Below are 17496 nucleotides of genomic sequence, written 5' to 3' on the forward strand. Positions count from 1 at the left end.
ACACATGATCCAGCAATTCCACTTGTAGGCATCTGCAGAAGAGAGATGAAAACATAAGTCTACAAGAAACACTTGCATGTGAATGTTCATAGCAGCATTATTTGTAATAGCCCCTGAAGTGAAAACAACTCAAATGTCTGTCTATAAACGAATGTATAAAACAAAATAAGATACAACCATTCAATGCAATATTATTCAGCCACTGAAAAGGAATGAAGTACCTATACAAGCCACAACACGTATGAACCCTGAAAACATTGCTAAGTGAAAGATTATTACACATATATTATGTGATCCTATTTACATGAAATGTCCAGAATAGGCCAATCTATAGATACAGAAAGTATATCAGTGGTTGCCTATGTCTGGGGGAAAATGAGGGAATTAAGAAGTGATGGTAAGGGGTGCAGGATTTCTTTTTCTTCTTTTAAATAAATTTATTTATTTTATTTATTTTTGGCTGCGTTGGGTCTTTGTTGCTGCGCACGGGCTTTTTTCTAGTTGTGGTGAGTGGGGGCTACTCTTTGTTGTGGTGCACAGGCTTCTCACTGCGGTGGCTTCTCTTGCTGTGGAGCACGGGCTCTAGGCACGCGGGCTTCAGTAGTTGTGGTGCACAGGCTTAGCTGCTCCGCAGCATGTGGGATCTTCCCAGACCGGGGCTCGAACCCGTGTCCCCTGCATTGGCAGGCGGATTCTTAACCACTGTGCCACTAGGGAAGCCCTAGGATTTTTTTGAGGCCATGAAAATGTTCTAAAATTGACTGTTCATTTTTTTTTTTTTAATGTTATTTATTTATTTATTTACTTTTGGCTGTGTTGGGTCTTCGTTTCTGTGCGTGGGCTTTCTCCAGTTGCGGCAAGCGGGGGCCACTCTTCATCGCGGTGCGCGGGCCTCTCACCATCGCGGCCCCTCTTGTTGCGGAGCACAGGCTCCAGACGCGCAGGCTCAGCCATTGTGGCTCACGGGCCCAGTCGCTCCGCGGCATGTGGGATCCTCCCAGACCAGGGCTCGAACCCGTGTCTCCTGCACTAGCAGGCAGATTCTCAACCACTGCGCCACCAGGGAAGCCCTAGGATTTTTTTGAGGCCATGAAAATGTTCTAAAATTGACTGTTCAGATGGATGTACAGCTATGTGAATATATTAAGCCACAGTTAAAATGGATGAATTGAATGGTATGTGAATCATGTCTTAATAAAGTTGTTAAAAAAGATCACACATATTAATTACTTCACAATTTCAGTGGGTCAGTAATTTGGGTGTGGCTTAGTTGGGTGCCTCTGGTTCTGCATCTTGCACAAGGCTGCAAGGTGTCAACCAGGGCTACAGACATCTCAAGCCTCAACTGAAGGAGGATCTGGTTCTAAGCTCACTTCATTGGGGTGCTCCACAACCTGGCAGCTGGCTTCCCCAGGGTGAGTGACCTGAGACAGCAAGAGAGAGCACCCAAACCAGACACCATAGTCTGTTTATAATCTCACTTCAGAAGTGACATCCATTGACAGCAAAAGCAAAGGCAACAAAGGCAAAATTAACAAGTAGGACTACATCAAACCAAAAAGCTTGGGACTTCCCTGGTGGCGCAGTGGTTAAGAATCCGCCTGCCAATACAGGGGACACGGGTTCAATCCCTGGTCCGGGAAGATCCCACATGCCTGGAGCAAATAAGCCCGTACGCCACAACTACCGAGCCTGCGCTCTAGAGCCCGCGAGCCACAACTACTGAAGCCCGCACGCCTAGAGCCCATGCCCCGCAACAAGAGAAGCCACTGCAATGAGAAGCCCGTGCACCACAACGAAGAGTAGCCCCCGCTCATCACAACTAGAGAAAGCCCACGCACAGCAACAAAGACCCAACGCAGCCAAAAATAAATAAAATAAATAAATTTTTTTTAAAAACCCACCCATTTCTCTTAAAAAAAAAAAAACCCAAAAGCTTCTGCACAGCAAAGGAAACCATCAACAAAATGAAAAGACAACCTACAAAATGGGAGAAAGTATTTGCAAATCACATATCTGATAAGGGGTTAATATCCAACATATATAAAAAACTCACATAACTCAATAGCAAAAAAAAAGCAAACAATCTGATTAAAGAATGGGCAAAGAATCTGAACAGATATTCTTCCAAAGAAGACATACAGATGGCCAACAGGTACATGAAAACGTGCTCAACATCACTAATCATCAAGGAAATGCAAATCAAAACCATGAGATCACCTCACACCTGTTAGAATGGCTATTATCAACAATACAAGAAACAAGAGTTAGTGAGGATGTGCAGAAAAGGGAACCCTTATACACTTTGCTGGGAATGTAAATTGGTGCAGCCACTATGAAAAACAGTATGGAGGGTCCTCAAAAAACTAAAAACAGAACTACCATATGATTCAGCAATTCCACTTCTGGGAATTTATCTGAAGGAAATAAAAACACCAACTCAAAAAGATATATGCACTCCCATATTTGCTGCATTATTTACAAAAGCCAAGACCTGGAAGCATCCTAAGTGCCCATGAATAGATGAATGGAAAAAGAAAATTTATATATATGTATACACACACACACACACACAATGCAATATTATTCAGCTATAAAGAAAAGAAGGAAATCCTGCCATTTGTGACAACACGAATGGACCTCAAGGGCATTTATGTTAAGTGAAATAAGGCAGACAGAGAAAGACAAATACTGTATGATTTCATGTATGTGTAAAATCTAACAGAAAGGAAGGGAGGGAGAGAGGGAGGGAGGGAGGGAAGAAGGAAGGAAGAAGGGAAGAAGGAAAAACACCATAATGCATAGCGCAATAAAATGATGTATGCCTGAATAGCGAGACTGCTGAAAACCAAAGGCCAAAAAAAAAAAAAAAGATATAATACCTTAAAAAAAAAAAAAAGATAAGTCATTAGCAGATTCCACACTAAAGGAAATACTACAGGGGCTTCTTCAAGCAAAGGGAAAATAAGATAGAATCCTAAGAGATGCAGAAGAAATGAAGAACCAATAAAATTTCAGAATACTGGAGTACAGAGGGGCTCCCAAAACTCCCAAGGGAGCATGTGGGAGAAACATAGATTCTGGAATCAGAAATCAGAATGGAAGATGGCAGAGACGGAAGACTCTGAGCTCACCTCCTCTCATGGACACACCAATATTACAACTATTTACAGAGCACTAGTGATGAGAAAGACCAGAATCTACCAGAAAATATCTTCTACAACTGACAATATAAAGAAGGGAGCACAATGAGATGGGTAGGAGGAATGGAGTTCTGATATAATCAAGTCCCATACCCCTGGGTGGGTGGCCCACAAACAGGAGGATAATTACAATTGCAGAGGTTCCCCCCAAGGAGTGAAGGTCTGAGCCCTGCATTGGGCTTCCCTGCACAAGGGTCCTACACCAGGAAGATGAGCACCCAGAATGTTTCGCTTAGAAGGCCAGTGGGGCTTATTCAGGCGATCCAAAGGGCTGTGGGGAATAGAGACTCCACTCTTAAAGGGCTCACACAAAATCTCACATACTCTAGGACCCAGGGCAGAAGCAGTAATTTGAAAGGAGCCTGGACCAGACATACCTTCTGGTCTGGAGAGTCTCCCGGAGAGGCAGGAAGCACCTGCAGCTCACACTAGGCACATGGACACTGGCAGCATTTTGGGGAGCTTGTTCTATTCCATGAACACTGGTGCTGGTAAGCACCACTTTGGAATCCTCCCTCTAGCTTGTCAGCCTCAGGACCCAACCCCACACCTCACCCACCAGCCTGTAGGCACCAGTACTGGGACGCCTCAGACCTGGCAACTACCCAGGCAGGGAAACAGCCACATCCACCAGCAGGCAGGCTACCTTAAGACCTGCCTGAGCTCACAGCCACCACTGGACATGACCTTCTCCACCAGATGGCCTATGACCTGGCTCCACACACCAGTGAGCCAGCACTATCCCTAGGACCCCCTGGGCCCCATTCCTGCATACCAGCAGGCTGACACCAGCCCCAGGAAGTCCTGGGCCCCAGCCCTACCCACTAGCAGGCCAACACCAGCCCTAAGATACCTTGGACTCTTCAGCCAACCACTCCAGGATCCAGTCCCACTCACCAATAGGCTGGCTTCGGCCTTAGGACACCCCAGAACCTGCAGTCAGCTGTGTCAGGAACCAGCCCCAATCATCTGGGAACACCAGTCTCACAAACACCCATGCCAGAAGCCAGCTCTGCTCACCAGTGAGCCAGCACTCGTCCCAGGACACCCTGGAGTCCCACAGCCAGCCACCTTGTGACTGGTCATGCCAATCAGAGGCTGGCAGCCTCTGCACAATGCAGGGCCTGGCAACCAACTGGACCAGGGCCAGCCACGCCTACCAGACCACCCACAACAGTCAGTCCACCACAACTGAAGGACCCATGCAGCCCACATGGGGACACCCATAGGGCATATAGCTCTAGTGACCAGAGGGGACCAAGCTGCTGGGACACATAGAATGTCTCCAAAAAAAGCCACTCCACCGAAGTCAGGAAATATAACCAACTTACCAGATACATAGAAATAAAAACAGCAAGTTAGGCAAAATGAGGCGACAGAGGAACATGGCCCAAATGAAGGAACAAGATAAAACCAGAAGAACTAAGTGAAGTGCAGACAGGCAATCCACCCAGTAAATAGTTCAAGGTAATGACCATAAAGATGATCAAAGAACTCAGTAGAAGAATGGATGAACAGAGTGAGAAGTTTAAAAACGAGTTAGAATACATAAAGGAAAACCAAAAGGAGCTGAAGAATACAGTAACTGAGATGAAATATACACTAGATGGAATCAACAGTAGATTAAATGATACAGAGGAATGGATCAGCAAGCTATAAGTCTGAGTAGTGCAAATCACTGAAGCTGAACCAAAAAAAAAGCAAAAAGAATAAAAAGAAATGAGGACAATTTAAGAGACCTGTGGGACAACATCAATTGCAATAACATTCCCATTATAGGGGCCCCAGATGGAGAAGAGAGAAAGAAAGGGGGCAGAGAACATATCTGAACACATAATAGCTGAAAATTCCCCTAACGTGGGAAAGGAAACAGACATCCAGGTCCAGGAAGCACCAGAGAGTCCCAAACAGGATCAACCCAAAGAGGACCATACCAAGACACACTGTAATTAAAATGGCAAAAATTAAAGATAAAAAGAGAATACTAAAAGCAGCAAGGGAAAAGCAAAAAGTTACATACAAAGGAACTCCCGTAAGGCTATCAACTGACTTTTCAGCAGAAACTCTGCAAGCCAGAAGGGAGTGGCACAGGAGACACTGCTTTGGGAAACAACCCCAGTGTTCTCCTTACTTGCTGCAAGTAATAATAAATCCTTCCCTCTCCCAGAAAAAAAAAAAGGGGGGGAAGTGGCATAATATATTTAAAGTGATGAAAGGGGAAAATCTAAAACCAAGAACACTCTGATCAGCAAGGCTCTTGTTCAGATTTGATGGAGAGATCAAAAGCTTTATAGACAAGCAAAAGCTAAAAGAGTTCAGCACCACCAAACCAGCTTTACAAGAAATGTTAAAGGGATTTCTCTAAGCAAAAAAGAAAAAGCCACAACTAGAAACATGAAAATTATGAAAGAAGAAAGCTCACTGGTAAAGGTAAATATACAGTAAAATTAGTAAATCAACCACATACAAAGCTAGTAGGAAGGTTAAAAGACAAAAGCAGTAAAATCATCTATATCCACAATAAGTAGTTAAGTGATACACAAAACAAAAAGATAAAAATATGATATCAAAAACAGTAATCATTGGGGGAGAGGAGTAAAAAATGCAGAGCTATTAAAATGTGTTTGAAATTAAGACAGCAGCAACTTAAAATAATCATATATATAAACCTCATGATAAACACAAACCAAAAATCCATAATAGATATACACAAAAAAGAAAAAGGAATCCAAACATAACACTAAAGATAGTCATTAAATCACAAGGGAAGAGAACAAAAGCAGAAAAAAGTAACAAAAGAGAACTACAAAAACAACCCAAAACAATTAACAGAATGGCAATATGTACATACCTACCAATAATTACTTTAAATGTAAAGGCACCAAATGATCCAATCAAAAGACAGAGGAGCTGAGTGGATACAAAAACAAGACCCATACATACGTTGCTTACAAGACACTCACTTTAGATCTACAGACATACATAGACTGAAAGTGAGACGATGGAAAAGTATTCTGTGCAAATGGAAATCAAAAGAAAGCCAGGGTAGCAATACATATATCAGACAAAATAGACTTTAAAACAAAGACTGTTAAAAGAGACAAAGAAGGGGCTTCCCTGGTGGCGCAGTGGTTGAGAATCCGCCTGCCAATGCAGGGGACACAGGTTCAAGCCCTGGTCTGGGAAGATCCCACATGCCGCGGAGCGACTGGGCCCGTGAGCCACAACTACTGAGCCTGCGCGTCTGGAGCCTGTGCTCCGCAACAAGAGAGGTCGCGATAGTGAGAGGCCCGCGCACCGCGATGAAGAGTGGCCCCCACTTGCCACAAATAGAGAAAGCCCTCGCACAGAAGCGAAGACCCAACACAGCCAAAAATAAATAAATTAATTAATTAATTTAAAAAAATATGTACTTAAAAAAAAAATTAAAAAAAAAAGAGAGACAAAGAAGAACACTACATAATGATCAAGGGATCAAGCCAAGAAGAAGATAAAACAATTATAAATATATATGCAACCAACATGGGAGCACCTAAACACATAAAAAAAATACGAACAGACATACAGGGAGAAATTGGCAGTGACACGATAACAGTAGGGGATTTTAACATCCCACATACTTCAATGGACAGATCATCCAGAAAGAAAATTAGTAAGGAAACACTGGCCTTAAATGACACATTAGACCTGATGAACTTAATAGATATATATAGAACATTCCATCCAAGAGTAGCAGAATACACATTCTTTTCAAGTGTATATGGAACATTCTCCAGGGTAGGTCACATGCTAGGCTACAGAACAATTCTCAGTAAATTTAAGAAAAGTGAAATCATATCAAGCATATTTTCTGACTATAACACTATGAGACTAGAAATCAACTACAAAGAAAAAAAACTGCAAAAAACCAAACACGTAGAGGCTAAACAATAAGCTACTAAAAAAGGCGTCACTGAAGAAATTTTGAAAATACCTGGAGACAAATGAAAAAAACCCACAATGATCCAAAATCTATGGGACACAGCAAAAGTAGTTCTAACAGGAAAGTTAATAGTGATACAAGCCTATCTCAAGAAACAAGAAAAATCTCAAAGAAACAACCTAACCCTACACCTAAAGGAACTAGAAAAAGAAGAACAAACAAAACCCAAAGTTAGTAGAAGGAGAGAAATCATAAAGAACACAGCAGAAATAAACGAAATAGAGACTAAAAAGGCAACAGAAAGGATTAATGAAACTAAGAGCTGGTTCTCTGAAAAGATAAACAAAAGTGATAAACCTTTAGCTAGACGCATCAAGAAAAAAAAGAGTGCCCAGATCAATAAAATCAGAAGTGAAAAAGAAGTTACACCATCACCACAGAAATACAAAGGATTACAAGAGATTATTACAAACAACTATGTGAATAAAATGGACAACATAGATGAAATAGACTAATTCCTAGAAATGTACAATTTCCCAAGACTGAACCAGGAAGAAATGGACAATCTGAGCAGACCAATTACCAGTAATGAAATTTCAATAATAAAAAAACTCACAACAAACAAAAGTCCAGGACCAGATGGCTTCACAGGTGAATTCTACCAAAAATTTATATAAGATTTAACACCTATCCTTCCCAAATTGCTGCAAAAACTTGCAAAGGAGGGCAAATTCTGAACTCATTCTATAAGGCCAGTATCACCCTGATACCAAATCCACACAAGATATCCCCAAAAAAGAAAATTATAGGCCAATATCACTGAAAAATGTAGACACAAAAATTCTCAACAAGATATTAGCAAACTGAATTCAACAATACATTAAAAGGATGTATATATCATGATCAAGTGGGCTTTATTCCAGGGATAGTTCAATACCCACAAATCAATCAGTGTGACACACCACATTAACAAACTGAAGAATAAAAATCATATGATCATCTCAGTAGATGCAGAAAAAGCTTTTGACAAAATTCAACACCTACTTATGATAAAAACTCTCTAGAAAGTAGGCAAAGAGGGAACCTACCTCAACATAATAAAGGCCATAGGGGTTTCCCTGGTGGTGCAGTGGTTGAGAATCTGCCTGCCAATGCAGGGGACACGGGTTTGAGCCCTGGTCTGGGAAGATCCCACATGCCACGGAGCAACTAGGCCCGTGAGCCACAATTACAGAGCCTGCGCATCTGGAGCCTGTGCTCCGCAACAAGAGAGGCCGTGATAATGAGAGGCCCGCGCACCGCGATGAAGAGTGGCCCCACTTGCTGCAACTAGAGAAAGCCCTCGCACAGAAACGAAGACCCAACACAGCCATAAATAAATAAATAAATAAATAAATAAATAAATAACCCCCCCAAAACAAAAGAATGATTAAGTGTTCCTGAAGTTCAAAGGAAAAGGAAAAAAATTAAAAAATAAAAAAAATAAAGGCCATATATGACAAACCCACAGCCACCACTGTTCTCAATGGTGAAAAACTGAAACCATTTCCTCTAAGATCAGGAACAAGACAAGGTTGCCCACTCTCACCACTGTTTTTCAACATAGTTTTGGAAGTCCTAGCCACAGCAATCAGAGAAGAAAAAGAAATAAAAGGAATCCAAATCGGAAAAGAAGAAGTAAAACTGTAACTGCCTGCAGATGACTTGATACTATACATAGAGAACCCTAAAGATGCTACCAGAAAACTACTAGAGCTAATCCATGAATTTGGTAAGTAGCAGGATACAAAATTAATGCACAGAAATCTCTCGCATTCCTATACACTAATGATGAAAAATCTGAAAGAGAAATTAAGGAAACACTCCCATTTACCACTGCAACAAAAAGAATAAAATACCTAAGACTAAACCTACTTAAAGAGACAAAAGACCTGTATGCAGAAAACTATAAGACACTGAGGAAAGAAATTAAAGATGACACAAACAGATGGAGAGATATACTATGTTCTTGGAGAGGAAGAATCAACATTGTGAAAATGACTATACTACCCAAAGCAATCTACAGATTCAATGCAATTCCTATCAAACTACCAATGGCATTTTTCACAGAACTAGAACAAAAAATTTCACAATCTGTATGGAAACCCAAAAGACCCCAAATAGCCAAAGCAATCTTGAGAAAGAAAAACGGAGCTGAAGGAATCAGGCTCCTGGACTTCAGACTATACTACAAAGCTACAGTAATCAAGACAGTATAGTACTGGCACAAAAACAGAAATAAAGATCAATGGAACAGGACAGAAAGCCCACAGATAAACCCACACACATATGGTCACTTTATCTTTGATAAAGGAGGCAAGAATATACAATGGAGAAAAGACAGCCTCTTCAATAACTGATGCTCAGAAAACTGGCCAGCTATACGTAAAAGTATGAAGTTAGAACACTCCCGAACACCATACACAAAAATAAACTCAAAATGGATTAAAGACCTAAATGTAAGGCCAGATGCTATAAAACTCTTAGCGGAAAACAGAGGCAGAACACTCTATGACATAAATCACAGCAAGGAACAATCACAAATGGAACCTAATGAAACTTCAAAGCTTTTGCACAGCAAAGGAAGCCATAAACAAGACGAAAAGACAACCCTCAGAATGGGAGAAAATATTTGTAAACAGAGCAACTGACAAAGGAATAATCTCCAAAATATACAAGCAGCTCATGCAGCTCAACATCAAAAAAACAAACAACTCAATCCAAAAATGGACAGAAGACCTAAATAGACATTTCTCCAAAGAAGATATGCAGACTGCCAACAAACACATGAAAAGATGCTCAACATCACTAATCATTAGAGAAATGCAAATCAAAACTACAATGAGGTATCACCTCACACTGGGCAGAATGGCCATCATCAAAAAATCTACAAACAATAAATGCTGGAGAGGGTGTGGAGAAAAGGGAACCCTCTTGCACTGTTGGTGGGAATGTAAATTGGTACAGCCACTATGGAGAACAGTATGGAGGTTCCTTAAAAAACTAAAAATAGAACTACCATATGACCCAGCAATCCCACTACTGGGCATATACCTTGAGAAAACCATAATTCAAAAAGAGTCATGTACCACAATGTTTATTGCAACACTATTTACAATAGCCAGGACATGGAAGTGTCCATCGACAGATGAATGGATAAAGAAGATGTGGCACATATATACAATGGAATATTACTCAGCCATAAAAAGAAACGAAATTGAGTTCTTTGTAGTGAGGTGGATGGACCTAGAGTCTGTCATACAGAGTGAAGTAAGTCAGAAAGAGAAAAACAAGTATCATATGCTAACACACATATATGGAATCGAAAAAAAAAATTGGTTCTGATGAACCTAGGGGCAGGACAGGAATAAAGACACAGATGTAGAGAATGGACTTGAGGACACGGGGAGGGGGAAGGGTAACCTGGGACGAAGTGAGAGAATAGCACTAACATATATACACTACCAAATGTAAAACAGATAGTTAGTGGGAAGCAGCTGCATCGCACAGGGAGATCAGCTCAGTGCTTTACGACCACCTAGAGGGGAGGGATAAGGAGGGTGGGAGGTAGATGCAAGAGGGAGCAGATATGGGGATATACGTATGCATATAGCTGATTCATTTTGTTATACAGCAGAAACTAACACAACACTGTAAAGCAATTATACTCCAATAAAGATGTTAAAAAAAACACAGAAAACACAATGAGATAGCACCTCACACTTGTCAAAATGGCTATCATCAAAAAGACCACAGATGGGGCTTCCCTGGTGGCACAGTGGTTAAGAATCTGCCTGCCAATGCAGGCGACACATGTTCGAGCCCTGGTCCGGGAACATCCCACATGCCGCAGAGCAACTAAGCCTGAGCGCCACAAGTACTGAGCCTGCGCCCTAGAGCCCACGAGCCACAACTACTGAAGCCCGTGTGCCACAACTACTGAAGCCCGCGTGCCTAGAGCCTGTGCTCCGCAACAAGACAAGCCACTGCAGTGAGAAGCCCACGCACAACAAAGAGTAGCCCCCACTCGCCGTAACTACAGAGAGCCCGCGCGTAGCAAGGAAGACCCAATGCAGCCAAAAATAATAAATAAATTAAATAAATTAAAAAAAGAAAAAAAAAAGACCACAGATAACAAATGTTGGCAAGGATGTGGAGAAAAGGGAACCTCTGTACACTGTTAGTGAGAATATAAATTTGTGCAGCCTCTGAGGAAAACAGTATTGAGGTTCCTCAAAAAACTAAAACTATATCATATGAGCCAGCAATTCCACTCCTGGGTACATATCCAAAGAAAACATTAATTCATAAAGATGCATGCACACCGTTGTTCACAACAGCATTATTATTATTATTATTTACAATAGCCAAGATATGGAAGCAACCTAAGTGTCAATGAACAAATGAACAGATAAGGAAGAACTGAGATACATACATACACACACGAGCGCGCGTGCACACGCACGCACACACACACTGGAATACTACTTAGCCATGAAAAAAGAATGAAATTTTGCCATTTGCAACAATATGGATGGATCTGGAGGGTATTATGCTTAGTGAAATAAGTCAGAGAAAGACAAATACTGCATTTTATCACTTACATGTGGAATCTAAAAAAACAGACTAGTGAATACAACAAAAAAGAAAGAGACTCACAGAGAGAACAAACTAGTGGTTACCAGTGGGTAGAGGGAAGGGGGGAGGGTAAGATAAGGGTATGGGATTAAGGGGGTCCAAACTATTACGTACAAAATAAATAAGCTACAAGGATATACCATACAGCACAGGGAACATAGTCAATATTTTATAATAATTTTAAATGGAGTACAATCTATAAAAATTTTGAATCACTTCATTGTACATCTGAAACTAATATAATATTGTAAATCAACTATACCTCAATAAAAAAATAAACTTAATTTCAAAAAAAGAAATCAGAATGGCTTTAGATTTTTTTCAACAGTAAATCTGAAAGCAAAAAGAAAATGGAGCAAAACTGCAGTGGCATTTTCTGGAGAGCTCAACAAAAATATTCTGAAATTAATCTGGAAAATAAATGTGAAAAATAGTTATAGGAAAGAAAAAGGAAGATAGTGGATATAAGAGCAAGGTGGAAGGACTTGCCTTACCAATACTAAAATATAGTACTAACCATAATAATTTTTTAGAAGTGTAGTACCTACCCAGCATTTAACATATCAAAATCTAAAGTTAAAATATGAAAAAAAAGAAGGGATGAAGCAATATTAAAATCAAGTTTGGGCTTGCTCAAAAGGTACAAGTAAGGTAAAAAAGATATAAGGATGGTGTAAGAGGTGGTTGTTTACTCATCTACAGAATGAAAAAGTGGAAAAATTCAGAAGTAAGGTGTATTCAAATAGAGCATTACTATGAGAACACCCAAAGAGTTAAATTTAAATAAGGAAATAGTCTCACTGTGAAAGAATATGTGAACATGAATAAAGATTATACTGAAGATGGCTTCCCTGGTGGCACAGTGGTTGAGAATCTGCCTGCTAATGCAGGGGACATGGGTTTGAGCCCTGGTCTGGGAAGATCCCACATGCCGCGGAGCAACTGGGCCCGTGAGCCACAACTGCTGAGCCTGCGCGTCTGGAGCCTGTGCCCCGCAACGGGAGGGGCTGCGATAGTGAGAGGCCCGCGCACCGCGATGAAGAGTGGTCCCTGCACCACGATGAAGAGTGGCCCCCGCTTGCCGCAACTAGAGAAAGCCCTCGCGCGAAACGAATACCGAACACAGCTAAAAAAAATAAAATAAATAAATAAATAAATAATGTAGCTATTAAAAAAAATTATAAAAAAAAAAAAGATTATACTGAAGAGAAAAAAAAAACAATGGAACCATGGTTTTTAAATTCCAAGGGAAAATTATCTCCAATCTCAAATTTTATGCCCAATCAAACTAAGGTAAAATAAAGAGATTTCAAACACGTAAGAGCTGAGAAACAAGAGAGTAAACCAGGAAGAAGTCGTCATGGGATCGAACTACAGGATACCTGTGGTGAGAGGGAAAGCGAGTCTTCACCACAGTGAAGGGGAACCCCAGACAGTAACTATCAGCTACGCTGGAGAGCAACCCGTCCAAACTGAAGCCACTCAGGTTTTCACAGATATTTCTAAGATGATACTGAATTCTGTGGGTCGTTAAATGCGTTATTGAGAACTAATAGCAACATATGAAACCTAACCTTCTTTGTTCATTACCCTTTGAGAAATAAGCCAACCATTCTTTTTTTTTCTTTTTATGGAAGTATAGTTGATTTACAATGTTGTGTTAGATTCTGGTGTACAGCAAAGTGATTCAATTATATATATACGTACATATTCTTTTTCATATTCTTTTCCATTGTGGTTTATTGCAGGACACTGAATAGAGTTCCCTGTGCTATACAGTAGGACCTCTGTTTTATGTATACTGGTTGGAATCTGCTAGTCCCAAACTCCTAATTTACCCCTCCCCTACCCCCGTTCCTCTTTGGTAACTGTAAGTTTGTTTTCTATGTCTGAGTCTATTTTCTTTTGTAAATAAGTTCATTTGTGTCACATTTTAGATTCCACATATAAGTGATATCATATGGTATTTGTTTTTCTCTTTCTGACTTACTTCACTTATAGGATAATCTCTAGGTCCCTCCATGTTGCTGCAAACGGCATTAATTCATTATTTCTTATGGCTGAGTAGTACTCCATGGTGTGTATGTGGTATGTGCGTGTGTATACACATATATACACACACACACATCTTCTTTATCCATTCATGTCTCAATGGACATTTAGGTAGCCAAGCATTCCTGATTAGAAATGCAGCAGCTTTTAGCCTTAAGACCTAACTTCCAGGAAAATAACTGCTCTTCTGTGGTTTCCAGTGGTTCATAACAACATAAAGTGCACAGGGAAAGAAAGGTGGCAAAGTCCCAAGTGTGTAACCGCTGCAAGGCTGCAAGGGAAAACTGAGAAGTGCAGAGCCCCACACCTGAGTCATGCTCTCCAAGGCTGAGTGCTAGGCACTACAGCCAGACTAGGACCAGGACCATGAACACCTCAGGGTCCCGTATGTAACATAATGCGGTTATGTCTGACTTAGGACTTCTGTCTTGGAGAACAGGAGCTCAAAGCTAGATATAATTTGATTTAAATAATCCAAGAAATATGATTTTTGGGGGGAGGCGGGAGGGGACAGGGAGGATGAAACTGACAAAATACCTAGTGTCTGAATGTACAGTGAGATTACACAAATGGATGTGAATCTGAAGTTGAATTAATGGTAAGTACATGTAAAATTATGCACTTAGAAAAATTTTTTAAAAGACAATTTTTATATCCAAGGTAATTGTGCAGAAAACAAAAATAATCATAGTACATACTATATAGCTCACCTGTAGTTTCTGTGTAGTCATAATATGACTAAAACTTTAATAAAAGTAAAACTTTAATAAAAATAAATTTCAATAAATGAAAAGACACGCCATATTTATGAATAGGAAGCCTCACTAAACACTCTCCCTAGTCAATATCAATCAAGTTGCCAATTGACTTTTTGTCTTATTTTCACTAAATTATTCAAAGTTTCACATGAAAGAGTAAGGGGGGGTACAGAATAAAAATTCTGAAAACAGAATTCCTCGACAAATATTAAAACCTAATAAAACTGCAATAATTAAAACAGTATCACACTGGTTTTAACCAGTGGTTCAAAATGAAATATTCAGAAATAAATCCAAGTATTTTACCATTTGATAAAGATAGTGATTTAAATCTAAAGAAAAATGTTTTTCAATAAATTGTGTAACCGTACCAAAACAATCATGATGATCCTAACATCACACCAAGTTCCAGAAGGTTTAAAACATTGGAAATTAAAACAAGTAGACCTTTCTAAGTAGAAAAACAAAGACAGTAACCATAAAGAAAGAAAGAGCAAATTTAAAGACATCTATTTTTATTTAATAAACATTCCTGAACACTTACTATAGGCCAGGAATAAACTACGTCTGGGTGTACCATGTGAGAGAAAGAGAGATGGTCCCTACCGTCAAGGAGAGAGAGTCTAGGAGAAACAAAATAAATAATTACAAACTCAGTCAAAAAAGTCTGAGTCATCCTTAACCTCTCTCTTTCTCTCACACTCCACCACCCAGTTGGGAAATCGACTGAACGCCACTTTGAGAACATATCCAGAGGCCAACCACTTCTCACCATCTTTACTGCTGCCACCCCCTCATTTCTCCACTGGATTACTACAAGAGCTTCCTGGCTGGTCTCCCCACTTCTACCCCATCCCACCAAGCCTATTCTCCACGCAGTATGTAACAAGAGGGATCCTTTCACAACTCAAGTCACATCGTGTCACTCGTTGGCTACAAGCCCTATGTTTCACTCACACTAAAACCGAAACTCTTGACAACAGACTTACAAAGCTCTGTATCCTCAGCTCTTCCTTCCATCTACTCCATCCTTCCACTGCCCTCACCTCACTTGCTCTGCTCTAGCCACGCTGGCTTCCCTGCTGCTCCTTGAAGAGCCAGGCATATTTCTGGCTTAGGCCTTTACCTCAGCTGTCCCTCTAACAAGAATTCCCTTAGCCCATATATTTACCTGGCTAACTCCCTCACCTGTTCCAAGTGTTGGTTCAAATGAGCTTGACATGTTACTGACATGACAGCTCTCTTCCCTCTCCATCCCACCCCTAGTACTCCTGATCTCTCCTACCCTGTGTTCTACCTTTTCTTTCCTCCATACCTCTTATCACTTGTAGTACCCTATGCAATTTACTTATCATGCTTATTATTTACTATTTATCTCGCCTGACTACAATGCAAACTCCATGAGGAGAGGGATCTTTGTTCTGTTAACTGATAAGTTCCAAAACTCTGGTACAAACTGGAGCTCTATAAATATATGTTGATGGAATGAATGAATTTATCAGATAAGCAAAGATTCATAAGCTTGGTAACACCCAGTAGTTATACATAGCTGGTGAGAAAATAAACTAAGTAAATTTTCTAGAGGGTAATCGGTCAATATATATTTAAACATCTTATTATAGTAAATATTTCAAGTCTTTAAAACGTTCGGCCTTTTCATTAAGTTATTCCACTTTTGGGTACACAACCTAAAAAAATCATAGATGCACACAGATTTATGTATAAGATAGGATTTCATGTAACGATTACAAATTATACACATCTATATTTACTACAGTAAATATTTACTAGAGTAATACACTTAAACAAGAACTCAGGGTATGTGTATATTAAACCAAGTCTTCGTAACCGGAGACTTAACATACATTCCTCCTCAGTCTAAGTGCAGCAGGTCTCTATTCAGATGCCTATTCTGGTAGGACTCACAGAAAGAGCACATCAATTCAGCATTCTCAATCTATTCTACAATTTAAAACCCAAATGGAACAATGGCTTATCTGTATTTATTACCAGCTATTATTGAACTTCTCAGAAAATTGTTAGTTTGTTAAACGTAGATGCCACCATCCACTCACATGACGTCCAGCACAGAATCATTCCGAATGACCTTATGGGAGACATCAGCTAGCAGGAAAAGACCTCCATCTGTCCTCCGGATGCTAGCTGCATAGCCCGGCCAGATCTGCAATCTGAAGACATAGGTGGCATTTACGCTGGGGTTCTATAAGAACCACAGATATTTCCATGCCACCATTTGAGGCAATACTTTGAGCAGATACTGCCCCTCCCCAATAACAATGAGAAAGCAACAGGAAACAAATTAAGTCAACATCATTGTGAACTTACTAAAAACCTAAATTATGGAAAATAATTAACTCATAAACTGTACTCACTATCATAAAATACTAATATGGTGATTGCAATGAAAAATTTATTTCCAGAACATTCAAAAGTGAGAAAGAAGAAAACACCACCAACCTGTGTTGCTGTAGTACCATAGCACTTGTAGGGTCAAAGAAGTTTCTCCCCACCAGCTTCATATCTAAAAGTTTCATTACCCTGAAATAAAGAGCAAGAATGGGTTTTCTAGTAGAAGAATTAAAAATAATTAAGTTCAGTTGCTCTTAGCTACATTTTCCTTTGGAAGCCTAAAAGAGCAGAAACGTTGATGCTTTGCACAATATACCTTTTATGCTGAGAACACTCTTGCCAAAAGAAAACTAAAAATTACCAAAGTATTTATCTTGCAGTATATGCAACTGACTGCAGATTTTTCTACTAACTAGGTAACCAAAAATCAAGTTGACTTCCCAAGCTCAATTTACATTACTTTTCCCCATTAAGTAAACAGAGCACAAGAAAGTCCATTTCTAAATGTGTGAAT

At 40.0% G+C, this 17496-nt stretch overlaps 1 protein-coding gene across 1 annotated transcript in view; it reads right to left on the bottom strand.

Annotated features, from left to right (window-relative positions):
* Positions 1-17496, bottom strand: part of PIWIL2 (piwi like RNA-mediated gene silencing 2) — an 87747-nt gene that overhangs the window by 61412 nt on the left and 8839 nt on the right. The window contains exons 9-10 of the mRNA XM_036855884.1: positions 17091-17171; positions 16688-16801 (exon numbers count right to left, since the gene is read on the bottom strand). Of these exons, the coding sequence (XP_036711779.1) occupies positions 16688-16801; positions 17091-17171 (195 nt within the window). The remainder of the gene's footprint in view (positions 1-16687; positions 16802-17090; positions 17172-17496) is intronic.

This window comes from Balaenoptera musculus, chromosome 6 (genome assembly GCF_009873245.2).
Source record: "Balaenoptera musculus isolate JJ_BM4_2016_0621 chromosome 6, mBalMus1.pri.v3, whole genome shotgun sequence".
NCBI classification, from domain to species: domain Eukaryota; kingdom Metazoa; phylum Chordata; class Mammalia; order Artiodactyla; family Balaenopteridae; genus Balaenoptera; species Balaenoptera musculus.